Here is a 24,569-nt window from a genome sequence, read left to right as displayed (position 1 = left end):
CACTAGAAATTCATGCTAAATTATTCATTAATTTTTAATCTTGATAATTTTATCAAAATTTAAAATCAGTAAAAAAAAAGTAACCTAATTTTTAGAACAATTTTTTTTTATTGAAGAAAATTACTTCCTGTAATTTTGGTCTTTCTTCTCCCCGAAATTTTTTTCTAATATGTTAAAATTATAATTTATAATTTATAATAAAATTAATATTAAGCCATAGCCGGTAATTATTACACATTTTAACAGCTACAAGTAATAAAAATTATGTCGAGTGATAAGTACCGATAAGCAAGAGTGTTTGCACTAATAATATTATTTAGTGAAATAAGGTGTAATATTAATAGCTGGAGCTAAATAAGTAATAATTACTTTCTATTATGAGTACTTATTTTCACTTTATACGCAGTTATATTATACAACTCGCGTGTAATAATAATAAATAAGGATCTGGATTACTTGTTCACCAATCCATCACCAAAATACTATTTTTTATGATTATGTTTGTTTACTTCATAAAAAAGATAATTGCTGCGTCGTTGTCTTCTTTTGAAGAGTCAAGTAGCTGAGAAAAAAAAACAATTACCTAAAGGTAATTCCAGCTGTACTTTACTGAGAGTTAAGGAAATAGAAAGTGCTCTCTGCACTGCTTATCGTGGGAGAAGAGATGCAGTGCAGAGAAGATACGTGTTACAATTCCCTTTCTATCTTTTCATCTTTATAACTCTCTCCTTCTTCGGGTCATTAATATTTTATAATTTTCCCGCAAATTAATGGATTAATCTTCATTTCTTTAGCATTTATCAAACACATTATTTATAAGTAATTGTACTACTATTACATTTTTTATTTAGCACAGTCATTGTTGTTTTCTTCTTTCTGTGTGAAGAATATATAAATAAATAAATGGCCTTGACAGTGATTTTATAATTATAATTAAAATAATAATAATAATAAATATTATTAAGATAATAAGAAAAATTTTGTGTCCAGGATATTCATATGATAAAATTGGTTTTTTTTTGTGAACTTTAGTGTCATTGCAAAGGTTTTGAAGTTGTGCGTTTTCAAGGTTTCATTTTCATCTTACCAATAGTCTATTATGATAAGTATTTAGGCTACAAAAATACTCTATCTCTAGATACATAATTAAGAAATTACCTTCCTCGTGAACTATTGACATTTTTGAAGATATAAGCTCATCCCGATGTTACACTCATCGAGACCTTTTATTTGAGTACCCACATCAATTTTTCATATATTTTATATATTTATATATATCATATATATGAATATATGAACATATGAAAAATATATGAAAATGCATGTGGGCACTCAAATGAAAGGTCTTGATGAGTGTAACATCGGGATGCGCTTATATCTTTAAAAATGTCAATAATTAAGAAATGACATTGTATCTTTTGAACTATTGACATTTTTAAAGATATAAACTCATCCCGATGTTACACTTATCGAGACCTTTCATTTGAGTACCCACATCAATTTTTCATATATTTTATATATTTACATATATTATATATGTATATATGAACAATATATCAAAAATGCATGTGGGTACTCAAATGAAAACTCTTGATGAGTGTAACACCGTAATGAGTTTATATCCTTAAAAATGTCAATAATTAAGAAATGACATTGTATTTTGTCAACGAATGACATTTTTAAAGATCTAAGCTTACCCTGATATTACACTCATCGAGACCTTTCATTTGAGTACCCACATCAATTTTTTCATATATTTATATATTTTATAGATATTCTATATATGTATATATGAAAAATATATCAAAAATGCATGTGGGTACTCAAATGAAAGCTCTTGATGAGTGTAACATCGTAATGAGTTTATATCTTTAAAAATATCAATAATTAAGAAATTACCTTGTATCTTGTGAAATATTGATATTTTTAAAGATATAAACTCATCCCGATGTTACACTCATCGAGACCTTTTATTTGAGTACCCACATCAATTTTTCATATATTTATATATTTTATATATATTATATATATGTATATATGAAAAATATATAAAAAATGCGTGTGGGTACTCAAATGAAAGCTCTTGATGAGTGTAACATCGGGATGAACTTATATCTTTAAAAACTTTAATATTTGAGAAAAGTACAGTGCAATTTAACAAAATTCATTATTTAATAAAGCAAAATTTTATTTATTAATAGTTCACAAGTCACAGAAGTCACATAGTGAGTGCAAGGTTGCTAGGAATAATAATAATAAATTCTCAATTCTCAGAGAATTTATTCTTCGCAAAAGCATTAACATAAAACTCACTTACTTACATATGCATCTTTCTCTTTTTATCCTTAAACTTGCTGTCAATTGCTTCCTGTAGTTTTCTTTAAACTTCATAGGTTAAAGCCAAGCGACCATTATCATTATTTTTCTTCCGACTCCCAGGTGGTATTTTATAATCCTTTCCCTTTCACATCGTGAATGTGAACGTGTGTGTATGAGTGTGTTGAATGAGGAGCGGAGAATCTCGTCTGGGAAATGTAATGGCCAGCATAAACCGACCAACATTGTCTCTTACTACTTACTCATTTCTCGACCTCCGGCGCTTCGAGTCGGAGATTATTATATTGCTAAAAGAGCGTTCTTTGCTATACTCAATTCTGGACGATTAACATTACATACATACATAAAAATATTACATACATTCATGGTCATGAACAACTAAGGATATGTATTTACTTTCTTTATTTAAATTTATTCATATATTTATATATTTGTATACTTCCTTGATATCAAAATTTTTTATTTTTATTCTTATTTTAATTCACTTTTTTTTTTTTTAATTATTTAAAATTTTTTTTTTTTTTATTTTCATTAAAAAGCGATTTCAAAAAATAAATAATTTATTAAACTTTTTTAATAATTAATTTATTATTAATTAAATAAAAAATAATTAATTTAATAGTCAAAATCCAAAAAATTAACAGCTTATTGTTATTTAAACAATAATTTTAATTGTAAATTTTTGTTTAAACACAAAATTACATTTTTTATTTTAACTATTCAAAAAAAAATTAATTTAAATAAAAAAAAAATAATTTAAAATAAATTTAATATTTCTTCTTTGAAATTAATCATAAAATATAATATTTTTGTATAAAAAACTATTTTTATCATTTTTAACTTTTATTGTTTTGCAATTTTATGTAAATTTAAAGATTAATATTAAAAATAATTGTTTTCTTCCCATTAAAAAAAAAAAAAAATATTAATTTATACTTCACGCTTAATAGTTTTGTTTAATTAAAAAAAATTCAACATTTTTTTTTGTCCGAGAAGATATAATTTACAATAGAAATTTTTAAATTCTTTATAATTAAATTTTTCGTTGTTACAGCCAAGAAATGATCCTGAAAATGATACGACAATTACAAAAAAAAAAAAAATAATAATAATGATATTAATTCATCTGACAGAAGATTGGGGTAAACGAAAAGCAATCGTTGCAAAAACTTTCTAGACTTTCAAACACTCCACAGTTGATCGGCTCCAGTGAAAGTAACATTTACCTGTGTGTATGCATCTTAAATATCTTCACTAGTTGCATTATTGAACTTCACAGTCATCAATTCACCTCGATCAATCAAAATCACTTCATTATTATTATAAAAAAAAACGGTAAAAGTATATTTATTATTTCTTCATACATAACCTATAAATACTTTGCTTAAAATTAACAATACAAAACCATTATCACAAACTCTTTTTTAATAACAATATTAATTTTTCAGTAACTAAAACTACAACTATAAAAATTAAATTTAATTAAAGAATACTAAGGTAAAAGACCTAGTTAGTGACACTGGCCTAGTTGTTGACACTTGCAATTTTATTTTAATTGAAAAAAAACAAATTAATTCTTATAAATTAATTAATATAAATGAATATGAATTTTTGAATTATAAATTTTAAGATAATTGGTTTTTTAAGAATTAAAATAATTAATTTAAAATTAATTATAAAAAATTAATTAATTTAAAATTAATATAAAAAAATTAATTAATTTAAAAAAATTAATTAATTTAAAATTAATTAATTAATTAAAAAAACTAAGTAATTAAAAATATTAGTTAATTTTAGAAATCTGATTATTTTTTAAAAATTAATTACTTTTACAAAATTGATTAATTTTGGAAAATTGATTAATTTTGGAAAATTAATTAATTTTGAAAAATTAGTTCATTTTTAAAAATTAATTAATTTTAAGAAATTAATTAATTTTAAATTAATTCATTAATTAATTAAAAAAATTAATTAATTCTTAAAAATTAATTAATTTTAAAAAGATAATTAATTTAAAACTAATTAATTAATTATTTAATTAAAATTAATTTTAAAAAGTTAATTAATTAATTATTTAATTAAAATTAATTTTAAAAAGTTAATTAATTTAGAATCAATTAATTCCAAAAATAAATTAATTTAAAATTAATTAATTAATTAAAATAATTAATTTCAAAAAAATTTTTCTAATCTAAAAATAAAATTATTTTAATGTGGAACGCTTCACGATTTTGCTTTCTATTTTTTTTAATTTAGAACAAAATTGCAAGCATCAAACCACTAGACCAGTGTCAATAATTGGGTTTTTACCTTATTACATTAATTTAATGTAGCTTAAACTTTGGTAATTAATAGCAAAATCATCAACAATATTTCACATCTTAAAAATTGTCAAAAATTCAATTCTATCATTAAAAAAAAAATCTATTTATGAAAAATAGTCGGTGAGTGAATTGAAAAGTACCCCGGATGTAAATTACTATTTTGTTGGTTATGTCCTTGAGGAACTTGTGGAACAACTTGCGCTCCAGTAGCGACAATAGCGGCCGCTGTGGCAACTGGAGTTGGATCTGGCCTAATTTCGGCAATTGGCTTGTAACGATTGTAATCTTGCGGAATATCTTGAACATGTTCATTAACAGCATACCCTGAACTTTGCTTTAATAAATTACTTCCAATTCCTCCATTATTAAAATTAATGTGTCTTAAAAATTGTGCAGGTATGTTAAAACCATTTTGAGCCGCTAATTCTGCTACATTTATTATCCCCATATTTTGATTATTATTATTGAAGACATGAGTGGGCCAATTTTTTGCCAACTCTGTAATTTTTTTGTTGTAATCATCATAAAGAATTGTATCACGTATAATAATTCCTTTTTTATCATTGTCATTGTTATTATTATTATTGTAATTATTTTGACTGGTAAAAGATTCAATATCACGCATGATAATTGACTTTTCATTGTTATTATAATCATTATTATTATCGCTAAGTATTCCAAGTTCTTTCGCTTTAAAAATAAGCGATTTTATTTCTTCTAATCTTCTTTCTGCTGTTAAATCAAAACTGTTTTGATTATTTTGATTGTATGGATTCTGATTATTATTATTGTGATTTGCTATTGCAGGTAACTGCGATACCGACTGGGAAGGATAGTTGTCTTGAGAAGAAATAGAAGAAATAGAAGAAACTCCATTGAAAGTGCTGCCAGTTAACGCGTCATGAGGAACGTATCCTTTACCAAATGACAAAGCGTGAGTAATTCCTTTTCCGTGGGGTATTAATACGTGATTAACTGGTCCATTGTTGTTAAAATCGTCGTCAATACCTCCTGGACCACTAGGGTGCTGTTTGTTTCCGTGAGAAGACAACAACGGATGATTTTTGTTAAACCGAAACCGGGGATTCCCGGTTAAAAAATGATATGGAGGTTGAAGATGATTTGTTGGGTTGTGGTTGGAACTCCGGATTATTGATGGCGAAATTTCGCTGTCCAGTAATTCTGGATGACGATTAAATTGACGCCAAGGAGCCATCATGGGTGTTTCTCGTCGGACTTGCCGTGGTACTATTAATACCATTTTTTTTCTGTAAAATATATCAAATTTTATAATTGATACTTAGATAAATTATCTATATTATTAACAGAATAAGCAAAATTTTGTGTATTTATATGATAAAATGGGGTTTTATGGTTAAATTTGGTATCGTTGGAAAAGTCTTGACTTGAATTTGTGCCTTTTCAAGGTTTCGTATCATTCTCACAGATAGTCAATTTTTTATGATAAGTATTTAGGCTACATTCGAAAATGCTCTATCTCTAGATACATAATTAAGAAATGACCTTGTATTTCGTGAACTATTGACATTTTTAAAGATGTAAGCTCATCCCGATGTTACACTCATCAAGACCTTTCATTTGAGTACCCACATTATTTTTTCATATATTTTATATATTTATATATATGTATTTATGAAAAATATATGAAAATGCATGTGGGTACTCAAATGAAAGCTCTTGATGAGTGTAACATCGTAATCAGCTTATATCTTCAAAAATGTCAAGAATTAAGAAATGACCTTTTATCTTATGAAATATTGACATTTTTTAAGATATAAACTCATCACGATGTTACACTCATCAAGACCTTTCATTTGAGTACCCACATCAATTTTTGATATATTTTACTATATACATATATGTAATATATATAAATATATGAAAATGCGTGTGGGAACTCAAATGAAAGCTCTTGATGAGTGTAATATCGTAATCAGCTTATATCTTTAAAAATGTCAATAATTAAGAAATGACCTTTTATCTTATGAAATATTGACATTTTTTAAGATATAAACTCATCCCGATGTTACACTCATCAAGACCTTTCATTTGAGTACCCACATCAATTTTTTCATATATATATTTATATATATTACATATATGTATATATGAAAAATATATCAAAAATGCATGTGGGTACTCAAATAAAAGCTCTTGATGAGTGTAACATCGTAATCAGCTTATATCTTTAAAAATGTCAATAATTAAGAAATGACCTTTTATCTTATGAAATATTGACATTTTTTAAGATATAAACTCATCCCGATGTTACACTCATCAAGACCTTTCATTTGAGTACCCACATCAATTTTTTCATATATATTTATATATATGACATATATACATATATTACATATATGTATATATGAAAAATATATCAAAAATGCATGTGGGTACTCAAATAAAAGCTCTTGATGAGTGTAACATCAGAATGAGCTTATATCTTTAAAAACATCAATAGTTAAAAAAATACAGTGCAGTTTAACAAAAGTCATTATTTAATAAAGCAAAATTTTATTAATTAATTTACTTACTGTCCATAGATAAATTTTGGAGTAAAAGCCAGTAGGATGAATATTGAAAATTTCTGTTGAAAAGAAGAAATAAAAACACTATTAAATTCACAAAATTAATTAAAGAGGAAATAAATTCAAAACTTACCATTAGGATCATTTTTTATGCAATAATTTCAACGAAGATAATGAAGATAACGTTAACAATTCCGAAGTGTTTTGCATAAACAATTTAAAAACTTTTTTTTAAAAGAAGAAAACTTGTTATGTTCATACTAGATTTAGTTAGACTGTAAAATATCTCAGCACAAGTTCAAGGAGTGTCTAACTAAGCAAACTCTTAGTGAGACACTTGTTTTATATACAAGATAAATCGTTCCAGAGGAGAAGGATCGTTGGTCCTCCCACTTCTCATCTTAGTGTATCTAGTGTATTAAATTTATTCACGCTCGTATTATGCCACTTACCACTCACAACTTACCACATATTATTTTATCTATTCTGTTGATTGTTGATGGTTAATATTTCTTCGCAAAAATTACTCCTTATTTAGATAAAATCAGATAATTATTCCAGTCATCCGCGTTATTTTTTTTCTTAATATTTATTATGATAGCGGAATATTAATGTTTATATATTCCCGCGGTTTATAATCTTTCACTTTAATAACACTTAAAATGCAAAACATTAAATCATTTTGATTTTATCCGCTAGAATATTGACCATTTTTTAATTTTTTTTAATAACTAAATTTGCTTTAGAAAATTATTTCTAAAAAATTGGATTTTTAATTTTTTTTTTATTTTTTAAATCTCAATTTTTTTTTACATAATTTATTTGTTAAAAAAATTTTTAAGCTAAATTAATCTTCATAATATTTCTTCTTTAATACTATCAACAATAACCCAATTAAATTTGGACATTAAAATCAAGCCGTCGGCCATTTTGAATACTTAAGCTCACTTCAAACTTTTCTTCTTTAATTAAAAACAGTTGTTAATTAATTTCAACAGAAAGTTATTATTTTTCGAGTTCATAAATTGGCAAAATTATAATTATACTTTCTTTTTATCAATTATAATTTTAATTTAAAATTATTATTGATATTTTTTCAATTGTTAGGTTTCATAAAAAGTAGAGGGCGCCCTTAAAAAAAGACTTTTTCCTTAACTACAGTAATAGATGTCTTAATTATTATTAATTTGTTATAATACAAATTAAACGATAAAATTACCATTTTTTATGCATGAATATCTATAATTTAAATAAATTTAAAAATATTTCATGCGTAAAATATTATCTATAAATCTAAAGAGTCTATATTAACCTAACTTTTAATAACCTAACAGCTCGATTTGTTTTCCCTCATAGTTTTCTTAAATCTAATTACTCATCTCTTCTTTTTTCTTATTTTAAAGTCGCTACACTTATTACATTGTAAATAATGGAGTTAATACTCAAGACGGGTGCATCAAACTCCTTTCTCCGCTCCTTATTCTTTCGGTCAAGCGCAAAACTTGATGATGAAAGTAAACTTGCCAATATATTTAATTAGGCTTATTAAATTAACCAAAAGAAATAAATCTTTAAACACAACCGGAATAAATTATAAATTACTCCAATATACATACAATAAATGAATAGAATAATAAATTAGAGATCGACTTTAATGGTAAACATTTTTCTCACATAAAAAACTGTACCAAATTGTTTCATCGACATTTTCCTGCTTTCTCATGTATTATATTACAATTTATAATGTATAATCTTTGTATATATAATATATAATGTGCATTCTTGTCATTTACACCCAGTAATTATATATTTATATATGGACAATTTTAATAGAGACGTATTGTTTAGATGTTAAGTATTGTCTGCCTTGATTTATTTACAGAAAAAATTACAATTGTTTTCAAGCCCATAAAAACTGCCCAGGAAAATAATTCAAGATCTTGAACTTGGCAATTACTATTACTATTACTGAGGAGTGAAAGGACTTTAATAAATTGTCATATACTAGGCAGTTAAATGTTTATTGGTTTTTTAATTTTTTGCTATTTTAGACCTTTCACGGTTTTGTCTTCGACAATATTACTTCCTTTCGATTTTGTCGACCAATATATAACAAGTATTCAATATACAAACCCGATCAGTTCACTCTGATTTTGTGTGCTTTAGTTTAGTGGTAACTTGAACCTAACTTCAAAATGATTTATCCAAAAAAACTAATTTTTGTAAGTATATATACTAATATTTGTAATTTAAAATTAATAATGTAAATTTCTTTTATAGATAACAATTTTTTTAGTGAGTTTTTTGGTAAATTTTTCTACATCTGAAGATGATGTACAACAGTAAGTTTATTATTATTATCTATATTATTAAGAGAATAATAAATATTTTGTGGCCAGTGTAATTATATGATAAAATAGGTTTTTATGGTTAAATTTGGTATCATTAGAAAGGTCTTGACCTGGAATTGTGCCATTTCAAGGTTTCATATTATTCTCACCAATAGTCAATTTATGATGATAAGTATTAAGTCTGCATTTGAAAATGCTCTATCTCTAGATACATAATTAAGAAATGACCTTGTATCTTGTGAACTATTGACATTTTCAAATATATAAGCTCACCTTGACATTACACTCATCAAGACCTTTCATTTGAGTACCCACATCAATTTTTCATATATATATATATATATATATATGTATAAATATATGATATATATAAATATATGAAAAATTGATGTGGGTACTCAAATGAAAGCTCTTGATGAGTGTAACATCGGGATGAGCTTATATCTTTAAAAATGTTAATAATTGAGAAATTACTTTTTGTCTTGTCAACTATTGATATTTTTAAAGATATAAGTTCATCCCGATGTTACACTCATCGAGACCTTTCATTTGAGTACCCACATCAATTTTTCATATATTTATATATATTACATATATGTATATATGAAAAATATATCAAAAATGCATGTAGGTACTCAAATGAAAGCTCTTGATGAGTGTAACATCGGGATGAGCTTATATCTTTAAAAATGTCAATAATTGAGAAATTACCCTTTATCTTGTCAACTATTGACATTTTTAAAGATATAAGTTCATCCCGATGTTATACTCATCGAGACCTTTCATTTAAGTACCCACATCAATTTTTCATATATTTATATATATTACATATATGTATATATGAAAAATATATCAAAAATGCATGTAGGTACTCAAATGAAAGCTCTTGATGATTGTAACATAGAGATGAGCTTATATCTTTAAAAATGTCAATAGTTAAAAAAATACAGTGCAATTTAACAAAAGTCATTATTTAATAAACCAAAATTTAATTTATTTCTAGTTCACAAGTCATGGCAGTAATTATTATTGATTTTTTTTCATAATGTTAGTTTGTCATAATCATTAATTTATTGATTTTTAGTGACCATGTGATTATATATGTGCCTTACTATATAAAAACATTGAAGCACACTCATACAATAACGAAGTATATACACCAAAAAGAAGATGATAAGAAGTACAAAGTACTTGGCTACACTGTCGGCAAACCAATTCTCGCTCCACATCAAGTTTTTCAAGCTGAAAGTTATAATCAAAATAATAATAATGAAGATTGTTATAAAAATTATGGTCATGGTGATAATAATAACAAAGAAGAAATGGTAAAAACTTACATGGGATATCTTGGAGGCGTTAATCACTATGCTGGACATAATCAAATTAATCACAATGATTTTCCAGATAAATTTTCTAGATACTAATATCTTCTGAAGATATACTTAATTAATAATTTTATAATTTTAATTTTAATACATTATATAAACATGTACTAAAAAAAAAAAAAATTAACTTCATTAAAAAATTTTTGAACAAAAAAAAATTTAATTAAAGAAATTTTACTATCTTAATTTAAATAGAAAAATTTTTTTCTGTCTTAATAAATAAATTTTACCTGATTTAAAAATTTTTATCTTCGATCAAGTTAATTTTTAAAAATTTAATTTATATAAAATAAATTATATGAAAATTTGTATTAAAAATTAAGTTTTCTTCTTTATTTAATTTATAAAATTGCCAATTTTTAATCCTAGTCTTTTTTAGAGAATTACATATTTATTAAATTAATATAAATAAAAAATGTATATTAATAAAAAATCTAAAACTAAGTATAATTTAATAATCAGAAAGTAATTTAAGAAGATAATTACTTCTCACAAATTTAAAATTATTATTAGCAGCATCAGTAGCTTGTTCAACTGGAGATTGTTCAATTTTATTATTATAAAATTTAGCGTACTCATCATCGGTGTACAAATGTCCAGATTGTAGCTTCCCTGCATGATGATGTCCTTGATTATACTTAACCCGTTCATAAGAAGAATTTTCAACACTATTATTATCATTATCATCTTCATTTCCATTAAAATCATTCCCGTGAGTACTTTGATGGTACTGAGGAGGGTATGAGTATCCAGTAACACCAGTTTCAAATTTAGTCACTGGAGGAGGTTCTTCAAGACTCGCCGAGTAGTCTTCTGGCTCTCTATAGTCGTCGTAAAAGGGAGGCTCACCTTGGTCTTGATGATTATTATAACTTTCTTCGTAAGAAGCGCTCCAGCTATTGAAGTTTTCATTTAAATAATTTTGTTTTTTCGGGTAATTATTCTTTTTTTTCTTCTTCGGCGGACTGTGAAGATATACCCAGACTGTTTTTGTGTGAATATGCCGCTTTATTAACTCTGGGACGTGAATTTTTAAATGGACACTAAAAATCATACAAATTAAATTACACTTTGTTTTCTTCAATGAAGAAATAGAAAAATAAAAACTTACTGCTCAGTATCAGCTTCAATGTCCAAAATTTTGATCATCACAAATAAATAAATAAAATTCGACTTCTGAAAATATTTATAAATTTATATTGTTAATAATAATTTAATAAAAAAGTTTATGTTTAATGACAATTATTTATGAAAATTAAGTTAGCCGACATTTAAAAATTTTTAGAATTTTTTTTTATTGAAAAAATTGTTACAAAAAAATTTTTTAAAAATGTCACTTGTAAAAAACTTCAAAAACTGTAAGTGAAATTTTTTAAAAATATTTTTTTGTTTTAATTTAATTATTAAAAAAAAACAAATAATTAAAAACGTCGGCTAATTTTAGTATCATCAATTATTTACATAATAATTAAGTTAGCCGACATTGTTATTTTTTAGTTATTAAATTAGAATTAAATATTATTTCTTAAAAATTGCACTTATAGTTTTTTAAAATTGAATTTTTTTGTAATAATTTTGTTAATAAAAAAAATTCTAAACAATTAAAGAGTTCTATATTTCGAAGCCATTATATAGACTAATTTTAAATTTTACATTAAATTTTAATTTATTAAATTTATTTTCACCACTTTTATTGTTGGTATGAGCACTCAATACCATCTTCGGGTGAATATATCTAATAATTAAAAATGTTTTTATTTTTAATTAAGATTAAGCAAAGAAGTTAATTTTTTTACTCAGTGAAACTTTTTTCGGTCATCGAAAAAATAACTCGGAAAATGCTCAGACCAGGAATCGAACCTGGATCTTTTGGTGTCGCGCCAACTGCTCTACCCTTAAGCTATCCGAAACACTGTCCGTAACCACATTCAGTTACCTATTAAGACCCACTGAGTAATTCTTGTATATTGACAATTTTGAATGATGTATTTGAGATGTTGTCAGTGTATTTCAGTGTCTCGGATAGCTTAAGGGTAGAGCAGTTGGCGCGACACCAGAAGATCCAGGTTCGATTCCTGGTCTGAGCATTTTCCGAGTTATTTTTTCGATGACCGAAAAAAGTTTCACTGAGTAAAAAAATTAACTTATTTGCTTAATCTTAATTAAAAATAAAAACATTTTTAATTATTAGATACATTCACTCGAAGATGGTATTGAGTGCTCATACCAACAATAAAAGTGGTGAAAATAAATTTAATAAATAAAAATTTAATGTAAAATTTAAAATTAGTCTATATAATGGCTTTGAAATATAGAACTCTTTAATTAGTAAAAACACCGATCTTCGGAAAAAATAGTAAATTATTCTAAACAATTTTGAACGTCGGCTAATTTAATTTTTATATTATTTACCATTTTAATAAAGAAGATAAAAATAAAAGGTCTGTTCAATGTCACTGTAAAAATATAACTGCTTAGATTTAGAGAGACTAGATCGGATATTTATATTATTTAATTAATGTCCCGATACAGTTTTATCATGGGCTGTCGCTTTCGCGATTGACCACCGTAATTTAAGCGATTTTCTTAGAAACACTTTTTATTTGTTGTCCCAAGTGCAACAAAGCAATTAGAGTAAAACGGGGAAAGACAAATAAAACAAAGATCCATGACATCAAGGTAATGAGGTGATCCTTCATTTCTCCGTACGGCTTCACTTTTTAATTTTTAATGTTTGTTATAAACTGGAATGCCGAGATAAAATATATTTTTGTTTGAAAAAAATTATTTATTTAACAATTTTATATTATTTAATCGAATTAAGTTATGTCGCATATATTTTCTCTTATTGATTTACCCATTTTTTTATTTCATATCCAGAGAAAGTTCCTGTCAATTATTTTATATCAACCCCTCACTCGTCAACTTAAACGCTAATTACTCGGAATATCAAGTAGAATTTTATTATTATCTAAATGAGGCAAATAAGAAAAGAAGAAATAAGTTTTATTTGTATAAAAACAATATTTATTTAAATTCACTACAGTAAAGCAATAAAACAAATAACAATAATAATATTAGACAGTAATTGAATACTAAAACAATATTATATCACTTATATTCAATAAAGCTTTAAGTATTTTGGATTTAACAATAGATAAAAATATATAAATACAATATAATACTTTGTTCGTTAATCTTCTAGTAAGAATAAAAACATTTGCAATACTGAATAAATGTTAATTGAATTTATTTACTTACTAATTCTTACTAAAAGATTCATTATTAACAATATAAATAATCAACAAAACAATTGTTTTTAATGATATTGAATTTAATAGACATTTCATTATTTTTTAGATTTTTGTTGGAATTTTATTTTAATCATAAAAAATTAGGAAAAAAATTCTTTATGAAGAAATTTTTTAAAATTATAAATGCTTGGCGTAAAAAATTTTTGATAAATATTTAACACTTTTTTTGTGTTAATTTAAGAGAAGTGATATCAAAAAGTATTAAATGTAGACATAAAAGTGTTAAATATTTTATTGTGCGAATTAAGTGGAAAAATTTTTGAGAAGAAATTATTAATGATTTAAGTAAATTTTAATTGATTTAAGAATTTTTTAACTTGGTTAAAAAATATGATACTGAAATCAAATCAATTACAATAGAAAAAAAAAAAAAAAAAAATGAGTAAAAATTTCCATTAATAATTTTTTTTTAATTTTCAGATATGGAATTTTTTTTTACAAAAATTTAATTGCTTCAAAATAAGATTCTTCTGTTGAAAATTTTCTCTTGAATAAAAATTAATTTTTTTATCAATACAGAAAAATAAAATAAAAAAATTATTCATCAAAAAAAGAGCATTTCTGCTTATTTGACCATACTAGCTAAGTCATTAATTTTAACCTTTCTAATGAAAAAAAAATTTCTCGGATTATCTATATATCAAACCTTTAAACTTTCTTTTGTTGAAAAGTGCCAATTAGCGTGTAAATGTCGAATTATTTCTTCTTTTTAAAACTCAAATTACTTTAACAAGGAAAATATAATTTTTTATGTTATAAAATTTTTAATTAAATTTATTTTTGGTTCGTACAATATTAAAATTACTAATAATACTTTTTTTTATTGTATAAAATTTTTCTTCACCTTTAAAACAAATATTCATAACATAACAGTAAAAAAATTTAATTAATTAGATTTTTACAATTTTTATAATAAAAAAAAAAACAAAAAGTAAAATTTTTTTAATTAAAAATAAATATAAAGAGATCTTTATTCTACATTTGTAATTTTTGGTTCTCTACATATGCATTGCATTGATTACTTATTTTTTCATAAATCTAAAACTAAAATAAAACAATTAACAAATATTGACTGCTATTTTGTACATAATAAGTTTCTTCTTTGAATCTTTGGTGCAAACATTTACGGCGGGTATTGATAATAATTTTTTATTTTATTCGTAAGTGTTATTTTTTAAAATGATCAAATTCTTCTTTGTCATCAACGCCGACATCAGATTTTCCGTGATCAATACTGTGTGGAATAACTTTGTAGACGGTGTGAGTGTGTTTTATTTTTTTTATACGATAAGGTACATGAATCACAACTTTTTTCTTCCTGAAATAAAAAACTAAATTACTCAAAAAAACTTCAAATTAATATTGAAAAAAAAAAAAAAAACTTACGCGTCCGTTGGATGGTACAATATCAAGATTGTTACAATAAAAGCCAATAACCACTGAAAAAAAAATTAATCAATTAAAATTTTTCAAGTAAAATAAATTATATTTTAGTATGACTTTTTATTTAAACATTGAGATATTTCTTCTTTAAATAAAATAAATAATAGTTTAAAAAAAACATGCTTTGTTAAAAAATCAAACTAAAAAGTAGAAAATAATTTTCAATGAGTATTAAATAAGAGTGATAAGGGTGCTTTTTAAGATATTTTAATAAAGACTCTACTTTACCCAATATTTGTTAATAAAATACTCACAACAATTGACATCAAGCACCCGAGGCTTTTTTACGCAAAAATAAATTTTTTTGTTCCTTTTTGTCACTCAATTCTTAATAAAAATTCATTGAAAATAATTTTCTTCTTTTTAGTTAGCTTTTTTATCAAAGCGTCTTTTAAACTTTGTTAAATAATTATTTATTTTCTACTCTTTAGTTTGATTTATTGTCAAAGCGTGTGTTTTACTTTTTAAATCTTTAATTTTTAAAAATAGCAAAACGTCCCCAGTTGATCATAACCTTAGTCATAAGCTTGTCATAAAAAGATTAACCTATGCAAGTCTTAGTAAACGCGTTAATACTTGGCGCTCGGCACTGCCATGTCTTCAGATATAAAAAACCTTAAATCCTGAAGCTCCTGGCAAGGATAATTGAATAAACTTATTAAATAATTGTATTGTCATCGGTCCTTGATAAGTGTGCAAAGTTTTTATTTAACCCGAAGTTTTTAAGTCACCGAAAATCGAATTCAAAGATTCCGTAACATACATAGATACAAATGAAGCTATTAAGGTAGTTGTCGTGGTTAAAGCATAGCGTCAGAAAATTCTAAATTTTGGTATACTTATTAAGGACATGGTGATACAATTACCCTTAAAATTTGAAGTCGATTGACCACCTATAACTCGAGATAAATTCAATTAAAAATTGGATATTTAACATTGAGTGCATACGCTCTCTGCAGTTCTGTACCAGTTTTTTAGTTATAAAAAAAAAAACTAACTATCAGAAACTTCCAAAAACCTGACAGTCTTTTAATGTATTTGTTGTGAGTTTAAAAAAAAATAAAAACAAATTTTTGACCGTCTAATTATTTATATACAACAGATTAAAGTTCAACAATTTATGAAAAAGTATACATAGAGTATATCTATATATATATATATATATATATATATATATATATATATATATATACTGGGGCATATATATGATATATATATGATATATATATATATATATACATATATATATATATATATATGAATATTGTATACCCTGACGGATCCAAAGTGCGGTAGAGTACGGTAATGTACGGCAAATTTACGGTAGGGTACGGTAGAGTACGGTACGTACAGTGATTTTCCGTAATACAGTATGACACCGTAAATTACGGAGATTTTACGGCAAAGTACCGTGATTGTACAGTAATTTACCGTGATTGTACGGTAAGATACCGTGATTGTACGGTAAGATACCGTAATTTTTAGTAAAATACTATGATTATCCGGTAAAAAAAGTATTGTTTTTGTACGCTGAAGTACCATAATTGTACGGTAATGTACCGTAATTGTACGGTAACTTATCGCTAAAATAAGGTATATTTGACGGTAGGTTACCATTGGAATACGGTAGTGCGGAAAGTTCAGAAGTATATATTCTACCGTATTTTCACCGTACGCTACCGTAATTGTACCGTAATTGTACCGTTCTATACCGCATTTTCACCGTTCTTTACTGTACGCTACGGTATTTTACGGTTTCTACCGTGCAAATAGAATGCTACAGTAATCTATGGTGGCCATACGGTATATCGACCGTATTTTTACCGTATAATATCGTAATTCTACGGTATTTTAGATCCGCCAGGGTAGTTTACGGCTCCACGGGTACACTGATAGAAGGATTTCTTAGTATTTAAGAAGATTTCTTTGTATTTAAGAAATCATTTCTTAAACATCATTTTTTAGTATTTAAAAAATATTTCTTAATATTTAAGAAATATTTCGTAGTGTTTAAAAAATATATATATTTCTTAGTATTTAAGAAATATTTCTTAAATACAAAGAAATATTTTTTAAATACTAAGAAATGATGTTTAAGAAATGATTTCTTAAATACAAAGAAATCTTCTTAAATGTTAAGAAATCCTTCTATCAGTGTACAGTCTTGCGAAAAAGTTATGGATTACTGAGCTTACAAGTTCATATACTTTTGCGGCGCGTATAATCTCTAATTTTTTGACAATATTGTACCACGACAACTACCTTAAGCTATTAAAATCTTACCAAATGTTCTTTCTTCATTTCTGCAGAACACTAACAGAACAACAAAGCACTGAAAGATGAACCACTCTGGCAATAAAAATAGTACACTGCGTTAGCCTTGGCATCGCGTCGGCTTTTATATATATAAAGTGAGGATGATTATCGAGGCGAATCATATCTACAAACTATTCAGTGAAACTGTTGATCATCTCGTTAATGAGCGGAACAACTATATATATTAATGCTATTATAATAATTAATTTACTTTTGTTTTCGTACAATCACAGTACGCACAACAATGATATCAAAGATAACATATCGCTTCTCGAATAACGCACTATCATTACTTTTCGCTTAATCATATTAATTAGTTTAATTATTGTCTGTATAAATGTGAAAAAAAATTTTTTAATCATTTTAATACTATTATTTACGCACCTAAAATATTTCTCATGGCGCAACTTTTAAAAAATTTAGCCATTTAGTCATTTTTCATTTCTCTTTATTTATTTATTTATTTATCTTTATTATTATTATTTTTAATTAAAAAATTATTAATCGCTTGTTTTTTATTGCTGTGGAAAATATTCTATTAATTTTAGCTCCTGAAATTATGTGATTAAAATATTAAATTATGTTTCTTATTTACGATAAAACTGTCGATAATTTCCAGTAAGTATGATTGATTGTTTGTAAATAAATTTTCAATTGAAAATTATTTATAATACTTTAGTAATTTTTAGTAAATTTCATAAAAATCTAACTAGTGCAGCCGTCCTCATGGCGCAACTTTTAAAAAATTTAACAATTTTCTGACTCAGTTTGTCGAGCTGATTCAGAAAATATATTTAGTTCAAAATTTTATAAATGTATGTATTTATTTATACGATATAACGCGGCTTGTCACGGCGATAGCGTCTCTAATTCATAATGGATCTTCACCAAACTTAACATACTTAATATTTAGACGAATATCAAGGTCAAGTTCAAAGGTGAGCTTAATCGGTTAAGTAGTTCAGAAATTACAGGGTTTCAAAATTGTAAAAATTCATATTTTGGCAGTTTCTTTCGCGGATAACTTTTTAATGAAATAACTTATCAAATTTTTGTAAATTGCATTTTAAAGCCCATTAAACGTTTAACTTTCATGAAATTTTATTTTCCTAGGCTGAAAATAACCTATTCGTCTGAAGATATTTAATGAAATTTTACTGTAGCAGCCGTTTTCTTGCTATATAACAGCATAATTATGGTGTCGATATAATTATCACGATATTGATAAGTTTTTCCTATAATTTTTTAGCTGTATAACAGCGTCATCATAATTTTGATTCAATAATTATGATATTGATAAGTCGTTCTAGTAATCATACGTTAAAATCTAATTGTAATTTTGATTAATAAGTAATTAAATGAAATCTACTTCAATTTCGGCTACCGAATGGCATTTTTAAAGATTATACTGACAGATAAAAATTTTTTTAATTACGCGGATTAGTTTTTGTATAACCAAACAGTATAACAAACAAATTAATCAAACTAAAACGTAACGTTTTCCTTTTTATTATAAATCTTGGTAGAATTTTTGAATATGGCTTTAACGAATTAACGATCTAGTGTATCGCGTAGGCGGACTTCTTTTTCTTCTTCTGGATAACGATTACAGTGATTTTATTGAAATAATTTCCAAGATAAATAAAAATATATATTTAAAGAGATGTTGCCAGATAAATGTAACCTCGTCCTATTTGTATCCTTAAATAAATAATTAGAGTATTTATAATGGAATTTTTTAATTCCATCTGATTTTATGGAAATTAAAATAATTTAAGTATAATTTTAAATGCACAGTGATTTAAAATTTTTTTGCGGACATTTTTGCCTTTAATTATTAGTCACGTTAACAAAAATAAATAACTATGGCATTTTTTATACACAGAAAAAAAATTTCTTGACTGAAGAACAAAATTCCTGGCTCAAGAAAATTTTCGGGTGTCTGAAGGAAGACCGAAGTTGTGTTCTTGGTAGACATTTTTTCTTAATTCAAATTATCATAAATACTTGATACAATAAATTTTCATATTTGATCAAGATTTTTAGATACTTTGGGGAAGCAGCGCGACCTACTTCAGCTGAGAAAAAAATTTTCTCACCTTGAGAAAATTTTTCTCGAGAATATTTGATACCCATCCACAGATTCGGTAGAATCTGGCGCCAAGTTCCGTTCAAATCCGTTGTAAACGGAGCGCCAGACTACCGAGTGTGTTTACTGTAAGCAGAACGGTATTTCGAGGTTGCAAAATTTTATTTAATTCGACGGTACTTCTTGTTCCTAAATTTTATATTATAACAGTAATTCATACTTTATTTTACTGATATCAATTAATTATATTCAATTATAACCATTAATTTACTTGAAATTATTAAATTTTATCAGCACAAACTATAGCAAGCTCAAAAATTTCGATCCTGACTTTTTTTCGATGTAAAAAGTGACATGCCACAGACTAAGTAATTCGAGAATGCATGGTAATCCTCCAATAGATGGGAAGCTACAGTTAAAAAAATACATTTCACAGCTTGCATCTACACCCGCCAGGGTGCGCTGCAATTATTTTTACATAAACTGTAGCTTCAAGGGGATAGTTTGCTATAAAAAATGCAGCCAACTTGAGATTTAAGTTAGTACCAATTGCAAATTTTTATTATAATTACAAAAAATACTGAAATCCGAACAAAAACAGTTTCACTGTAAAAAAAATCGCGCCAAGTCCACGTTCATAAGACTATTAAGAAAAAAAAAATTTTTTTTTTCTTTACAAAAAGATATAAAATAGAAAAATTAAAAAATCCAAGTAACCGATATGATTGTATATGATTTTCGGAAATTAAAAAAAATTTTGTTGTAAATTTAAAAATTAAGAAAAAAATTTTGGAACGTACTTGGTGTGCGTCATTGTGTATTTCAATTTTTTTAAAGTCCTAGTAAATAGATTTTACGAATTTCATTAAAAGTAAAATATTTTGCAACCACGCACACTAAGTACGTTCCAAAAATTTTTTTTAGTAGATTTCATAGAAATCTAACTATTGCATTTGTCCTCATGACGCAACTTTTGAAAAATTTTGGTATTTTCTGACTTAGTTCGTCAAGCTGGTTCAGAAAATGCCATTAGTTCAAAAGTTTATATATGTATGTATTTATATATATATATATATATATATATATATATATATATATATATATATATATATATATATATATATATACGATATAACGCGGCTTATCCGGACGATAGCGTCTATAGTTGTTAATGGATCCTTTTCAAACTCAACATACTTCATTTTTAGACAAATACCAAGGCCAAGTTCAAAGATGAGCTTAATCGGTCAAGTAGTTCAGAAATTATATGGTTTCAAAATTTTCAAAATCCTAAAAATTTACTTTTTGGCTGATTCTTTCGCGCATAACTTTTGAATGAAATAACCTATCGAATTTTTGTAAATATCATTTTAAAGTCCATTAAACAAGCTTCAATTTTCATGTAATTTTATTTACCTAAACTGAAAATAACTATAAATAATTATGTTGTTATTATTATATATAATTAATAAATAAATAAATTATTATTAATATTTATAATGAAAATTTACTTTATGTGAAATCTACTTCCATTTCGGCTGCCGAATGGCCTTTTTTAATTTATAAATTTACAACAAAATTTTTTTTAATTTCCGAAAATCATATACAATCATATCGGTTACTTGGATTTTTAAATTTTTCTATTTTATATCTTTTTGTAAAGAAAAAAAAAAATTTTTTTTTCTTAATAGTCTTATGAACGTGGACTTGGCGCGATTTTTTTACAGTGAAACTGTCTTTGTTCGGATTTTATATTCTTTTAGCGTGCAATTATACATATTGAATGAAAAAAAATGATTCAATATTATTTGATCTTCCCAATTGAAATGTTAATCAATAAAAATATTAATGAAAATTCACTTGTATCTTTATATTTAATTTTTTGGTGCAAGAGAGAAATTTTCTCAAGACAAGAAAATTTACTTCTATCAAGAACTAAATTTTTTAGAGCAAGAGGCTGAATTTTCTCAAAACAAGATTTTCTTGACTTAAATAAATTTTCTTGGATCAAGATACGCATTTCTTAAAGCAACAGAATTAATTTAGTTAGAATAAGTGAAATTTCTTGTCAAAAAAACATTTTTTTTTTCAAGAAAATAATTAGGAAGAAAAATATTTTCTTAGCTCAAGTGAACTTTTTTTTCTGTGTATTCTTGTAAAATAATTTACATAACCCAGTTGTGAATTTTTATTTTAATAAAAATTATAACTGGAACAAAGATTGATGAAATTATACAATGGAGCATTACAATTACAGTTGTTTAATCTGCATATTTATATTAATAGGTAAGTAAAATAAAAAAGTGAAATCTCAAAGCGAAATGTTTATTATAAGCTTGATGAAATCTCGGGCTTATTGAGATCGCGTGTGCGATCGATGCGTAACAATTGATGTAAATGTAAATATATGAGTGAAATAATTATCTATTAGATGTATTAGACATAGATATTATACTACTCTGTACTTATAAAGAAGAAATTACCAACACAAAGATGCATCCATATTATTATGTACATTTAATGGTTATTATGATGCGCCGTGCGAGTGTAATTTTCTCGTATCTGATAATTTATCCGCTTACTATACCACAACAAATCCTACTTCTGTGTGTAAGAAATTTCTATAGCGTTTTTTTTTAGATTTTTCTATTACATATTGAAGATACTAATTAAATAAATTAGAAACACATGATTTCTTTAATTCAAATATCAATTTTTTCAATTTCCCCGATAATGTGAAAGTTTGTCGCACATATTTTCTCTTATTGATTTACCCATTTTTTTATTTCATATCCAGAGAAAGTTCCTGTCAATTATTTTATATCAACCCCTCACTCGTCAATTTAAACGCTAATTACTCGGAATATCAAGTAGAATTTCATTATTATTTAAATGAGACAAGTAAGAAAAGAAGAAATAAGTTTTATTTGTATAAAAACAATATTTATTTAAATTCACTACAGTAAAGCAAGAAAACAAATAACAATAACAATATTAGACAGTAATTGAATACTAAAACAATATTATATCACTTATATTCAATATAGCTTTGAGTATTTTGGGTTTAACAATAGATAAAAATATATAAATACAATAAAATACTTTGTTCGTTAATCTTCTAGTAAGAATAAAAACATTTGCAATACTGAATTAATGTTAATTGAATTCATTTACTTACTAATTCTTACTAAAAGATTCATTATTAACAATATAAATAATCAACAAAACAATTGTTTTTAATGATATTGAATTTAATAGACATTTCATTATTTTTTAGATTTTTGTTGGAATTTTATTTTGATCATAAAAAATTAGGAAAAAAATTCTTTATGAAGAAATTTTTTAAAATTATAAATGCTTGGAGTACAAAATTTTTGATAAATATTTAACACTTTTTTTGGGTTGATTTAAGAGAAGTAATATAAAAAATTGTTAAATGTAGACATAAAAGTGTTAAATATTTTACTGTGCGAATTAAGAAAAAATTTTTTTTTTATAATAATTAACTAGTTATAAAAATAATGAAGTTTTAATGATAAAAAATTAGAAAAAAATTTTCATTTAGAAAATTATAAATGCAGACATTAAAAAATTAAAAAAAAAAATATTTAACACTTTTTTGTATTAATTTAAGAGAATTAAAGAAAATTAACCCAAAAAAGTGTAAAATATTGAATTAAAAAATTTTTTTGCGCTATAATACAAAATTTTTATTGCGCGAATTAAGAAAAAAATTTTTTTTTTATGATAATTAACTCGGCTACCTAATTAAAAAATTTTAAAGTTTTAAAATTTTAATACACAGTAACACAGTAACTGCAAAATTTTTATATTTGATTTTTTTTTTTAGTATTGCTGCATTTCTTATAAATTTTAGACCTTAATTTCAAGTATTTTTTCTTGAAAATATTTATATTCAAGTATTTTCTATTCGTAAAATAAATTTTTTATAAATTACGCGCGCAAACTTTTTTTTAACAAGATAAATTTCTAAAATTGCTAGTTACCGTGTTTTGAAATTGGGTAGCCGAACAAGTTATAAAAATAATGAAATAATAATGATAAAAAATCCTTATTTAGAAATTTTACAAAATTATAAATGCGTTAAGTAAAAAAATTTGTTTTAAAAAATATTTAATACTTTTTTGTATTATATTTAAGAGAATTTACACAAAAAAGTGTAAAATATTTCATTAAAAAATTTTTTTACGCAATAACACAAAATTTTTACCGTAAGAATTAATTTAAGAAAAAAAATTTTTTTTTTTATAATCATTAACTAGTTATATAAACAATGAAATAATAATAATAAAAAATTAGAAAAAAAAACCTTATTTAGAAATTTTATAAAATTATAAATGCGTAAAGTAAAAAAAATTTGTTTTAAAAAATATTTTACACTTTTTTGTATCAATTTAAGAGAATTAATCCAAAAAAGTAAAATATTTCATGAAAAAATTT

The 24,569-nt window shown here is 24.7% G+C and overlaps 3 protein-coding genes and 1 long non-coding RNA gene across 4 annotated transcripts; 1 reads left to right on the top strand and 3 right to left on the bottom strand.

The window, feature by feature from the left end:
• Positions 1-4,582: 4,582 nt before the first annotated feature.
• LOC123267577 (glycosyltransferase-like protein gnt13) lies at positions 4,583-7,263 on the bottom strand. Its single transcript, XM_044732289.1, has 2 exons — positions 7,217-7,263; positions 4,583-5,929 (listed from the first exon to the last, which is right to left on the bottom strand). The coding sequence occupies exon 2, from the start codon at positions 5,920-5,922 to the stop codon at positions 4,762-4,764; it is 1,161 nt and encodes a 386-aa protein (XP_044588224.1). The 5' UTR covers positions 5,923-5,929; positions 7,217-7,263; the 3' UTR covers positions 4,583-4,761.
• A 2,004-nt stretch (positions 7,264-9,267) lies between these two features.
• On the top strand, positions 9,268-10,985 carry LOC123268076. Its single transcript, XM_044732959.1, has 3 exons — positions 9,268-9,432; positions 9,491-9,552; positions 10,646-10,985. Exons 1-3 carry the CDS (start codon positions 9,406-9,408, stop codon positions 10,983-10,985), a joined length of 429 nt encoding a protein of 142 aa, XP_044588894.1. The 5' UTR covers positions 9,268-9,405.
• A 412-nt stretch (positions 10,986-11,397) lies between these two features.
• LOC123268075 lies at positions 11,398-12,095 on the bottom strand. The gene is made up of 2 exons (XM_044732957.1): positions 12,058-12,095; positions 11,398-11,989 (listed from the first exon to the last, which is right to left on the bottom strand). Exons 1-2 carry the CDS (start codon positions 12,093-12,095, stop codon positions 11,398-11,400), a joined length of 630 nt encoding a protein of 209 aa, XP_044588892.1.
• Positions 12,096-15,645: 3,550 nt separating this feature from the next.
• LOC123267596 lies at positions 15,646-18,026 on the bottom strand. The gene is made up of 2 exons (XR_006510077.1): positions 17,987-18,026; positions 15,646-15,699 (listed from the first exon to the last, which is right to left on the bottom strand). It is a non-coding gene; the product is annotated as an uncharacterized LOC123267596 (long non-coding RNA).
• Between the last annotated feature and the right edge of the window lie 6,543 nt (positions 18,027-24,569).

This window comes from Cotesia glomerata, linkage group LG6, assembly GCF_020080835.1.
Source record: "Cotesia glomerata isolate CgM1 linkage group LG6, MPM_Cglom_v2.3, whole genome shotgun sequence".
Taxonomy (NCBI): domain Eukaryota; kingdom Metazoa; phylum Arthropoda; class Insecta; order Hymenoptera; family Braconidae; genus Cotesia; species Cotesia glomerata.
Note: the sequence above shows the minus strand (reverse complement) of the source record. Positions and strands in the feature narration are given on the sequence as shown.

What these genes read in the sequence shown, in the direction of transcription:
- LOC123267577 (XM_044732289.1), bottom strand. Translation starts at nt 5,922, where the DNA reads ATGGTATTAATAGTACCACGGCAAGTCCGACGAGAAACACCCATGATG.
- LOC123268075 (XM_044732957.1), bottom strand. Translation starts at nt 12,095, where the DNA reads ATGATCAAAATTTTGGACATTGAAGCTGATACTGAGCA. An exon ending in ATTGAAGCTGATACTGAGCA is followed by an intron (nt 11,990 to 12,057) that starts GTAAGTTTTTAT and finishes TATGATTTTTAG; the next exon opens with TGTCCATTTAAAAATTCACG.
- LOC123268076 (XM_044732959.1), top strand. Translation starts at nt 9,406, where the DNA reads ATGATTTATCCAAAAAAACTAATTTTT. An exon ending in ATCCAAAAAAACTAATTTTT is followed by an intron (nt 9,433 to 9,490) that starts GTAAGTATATAT and finishes TTTCTTTTATAG; the next exon opens with ATAACAATTTTTTTAGTGAG. An exon ending in TCTGAAGATGATGTACAACA is followed by an intron (nt 9,553 to 10,645) that starts GTAAGTTTATTA and finishes ATTGATTTTTAG; the next exon opens with TGACCATGTGATTATATATG.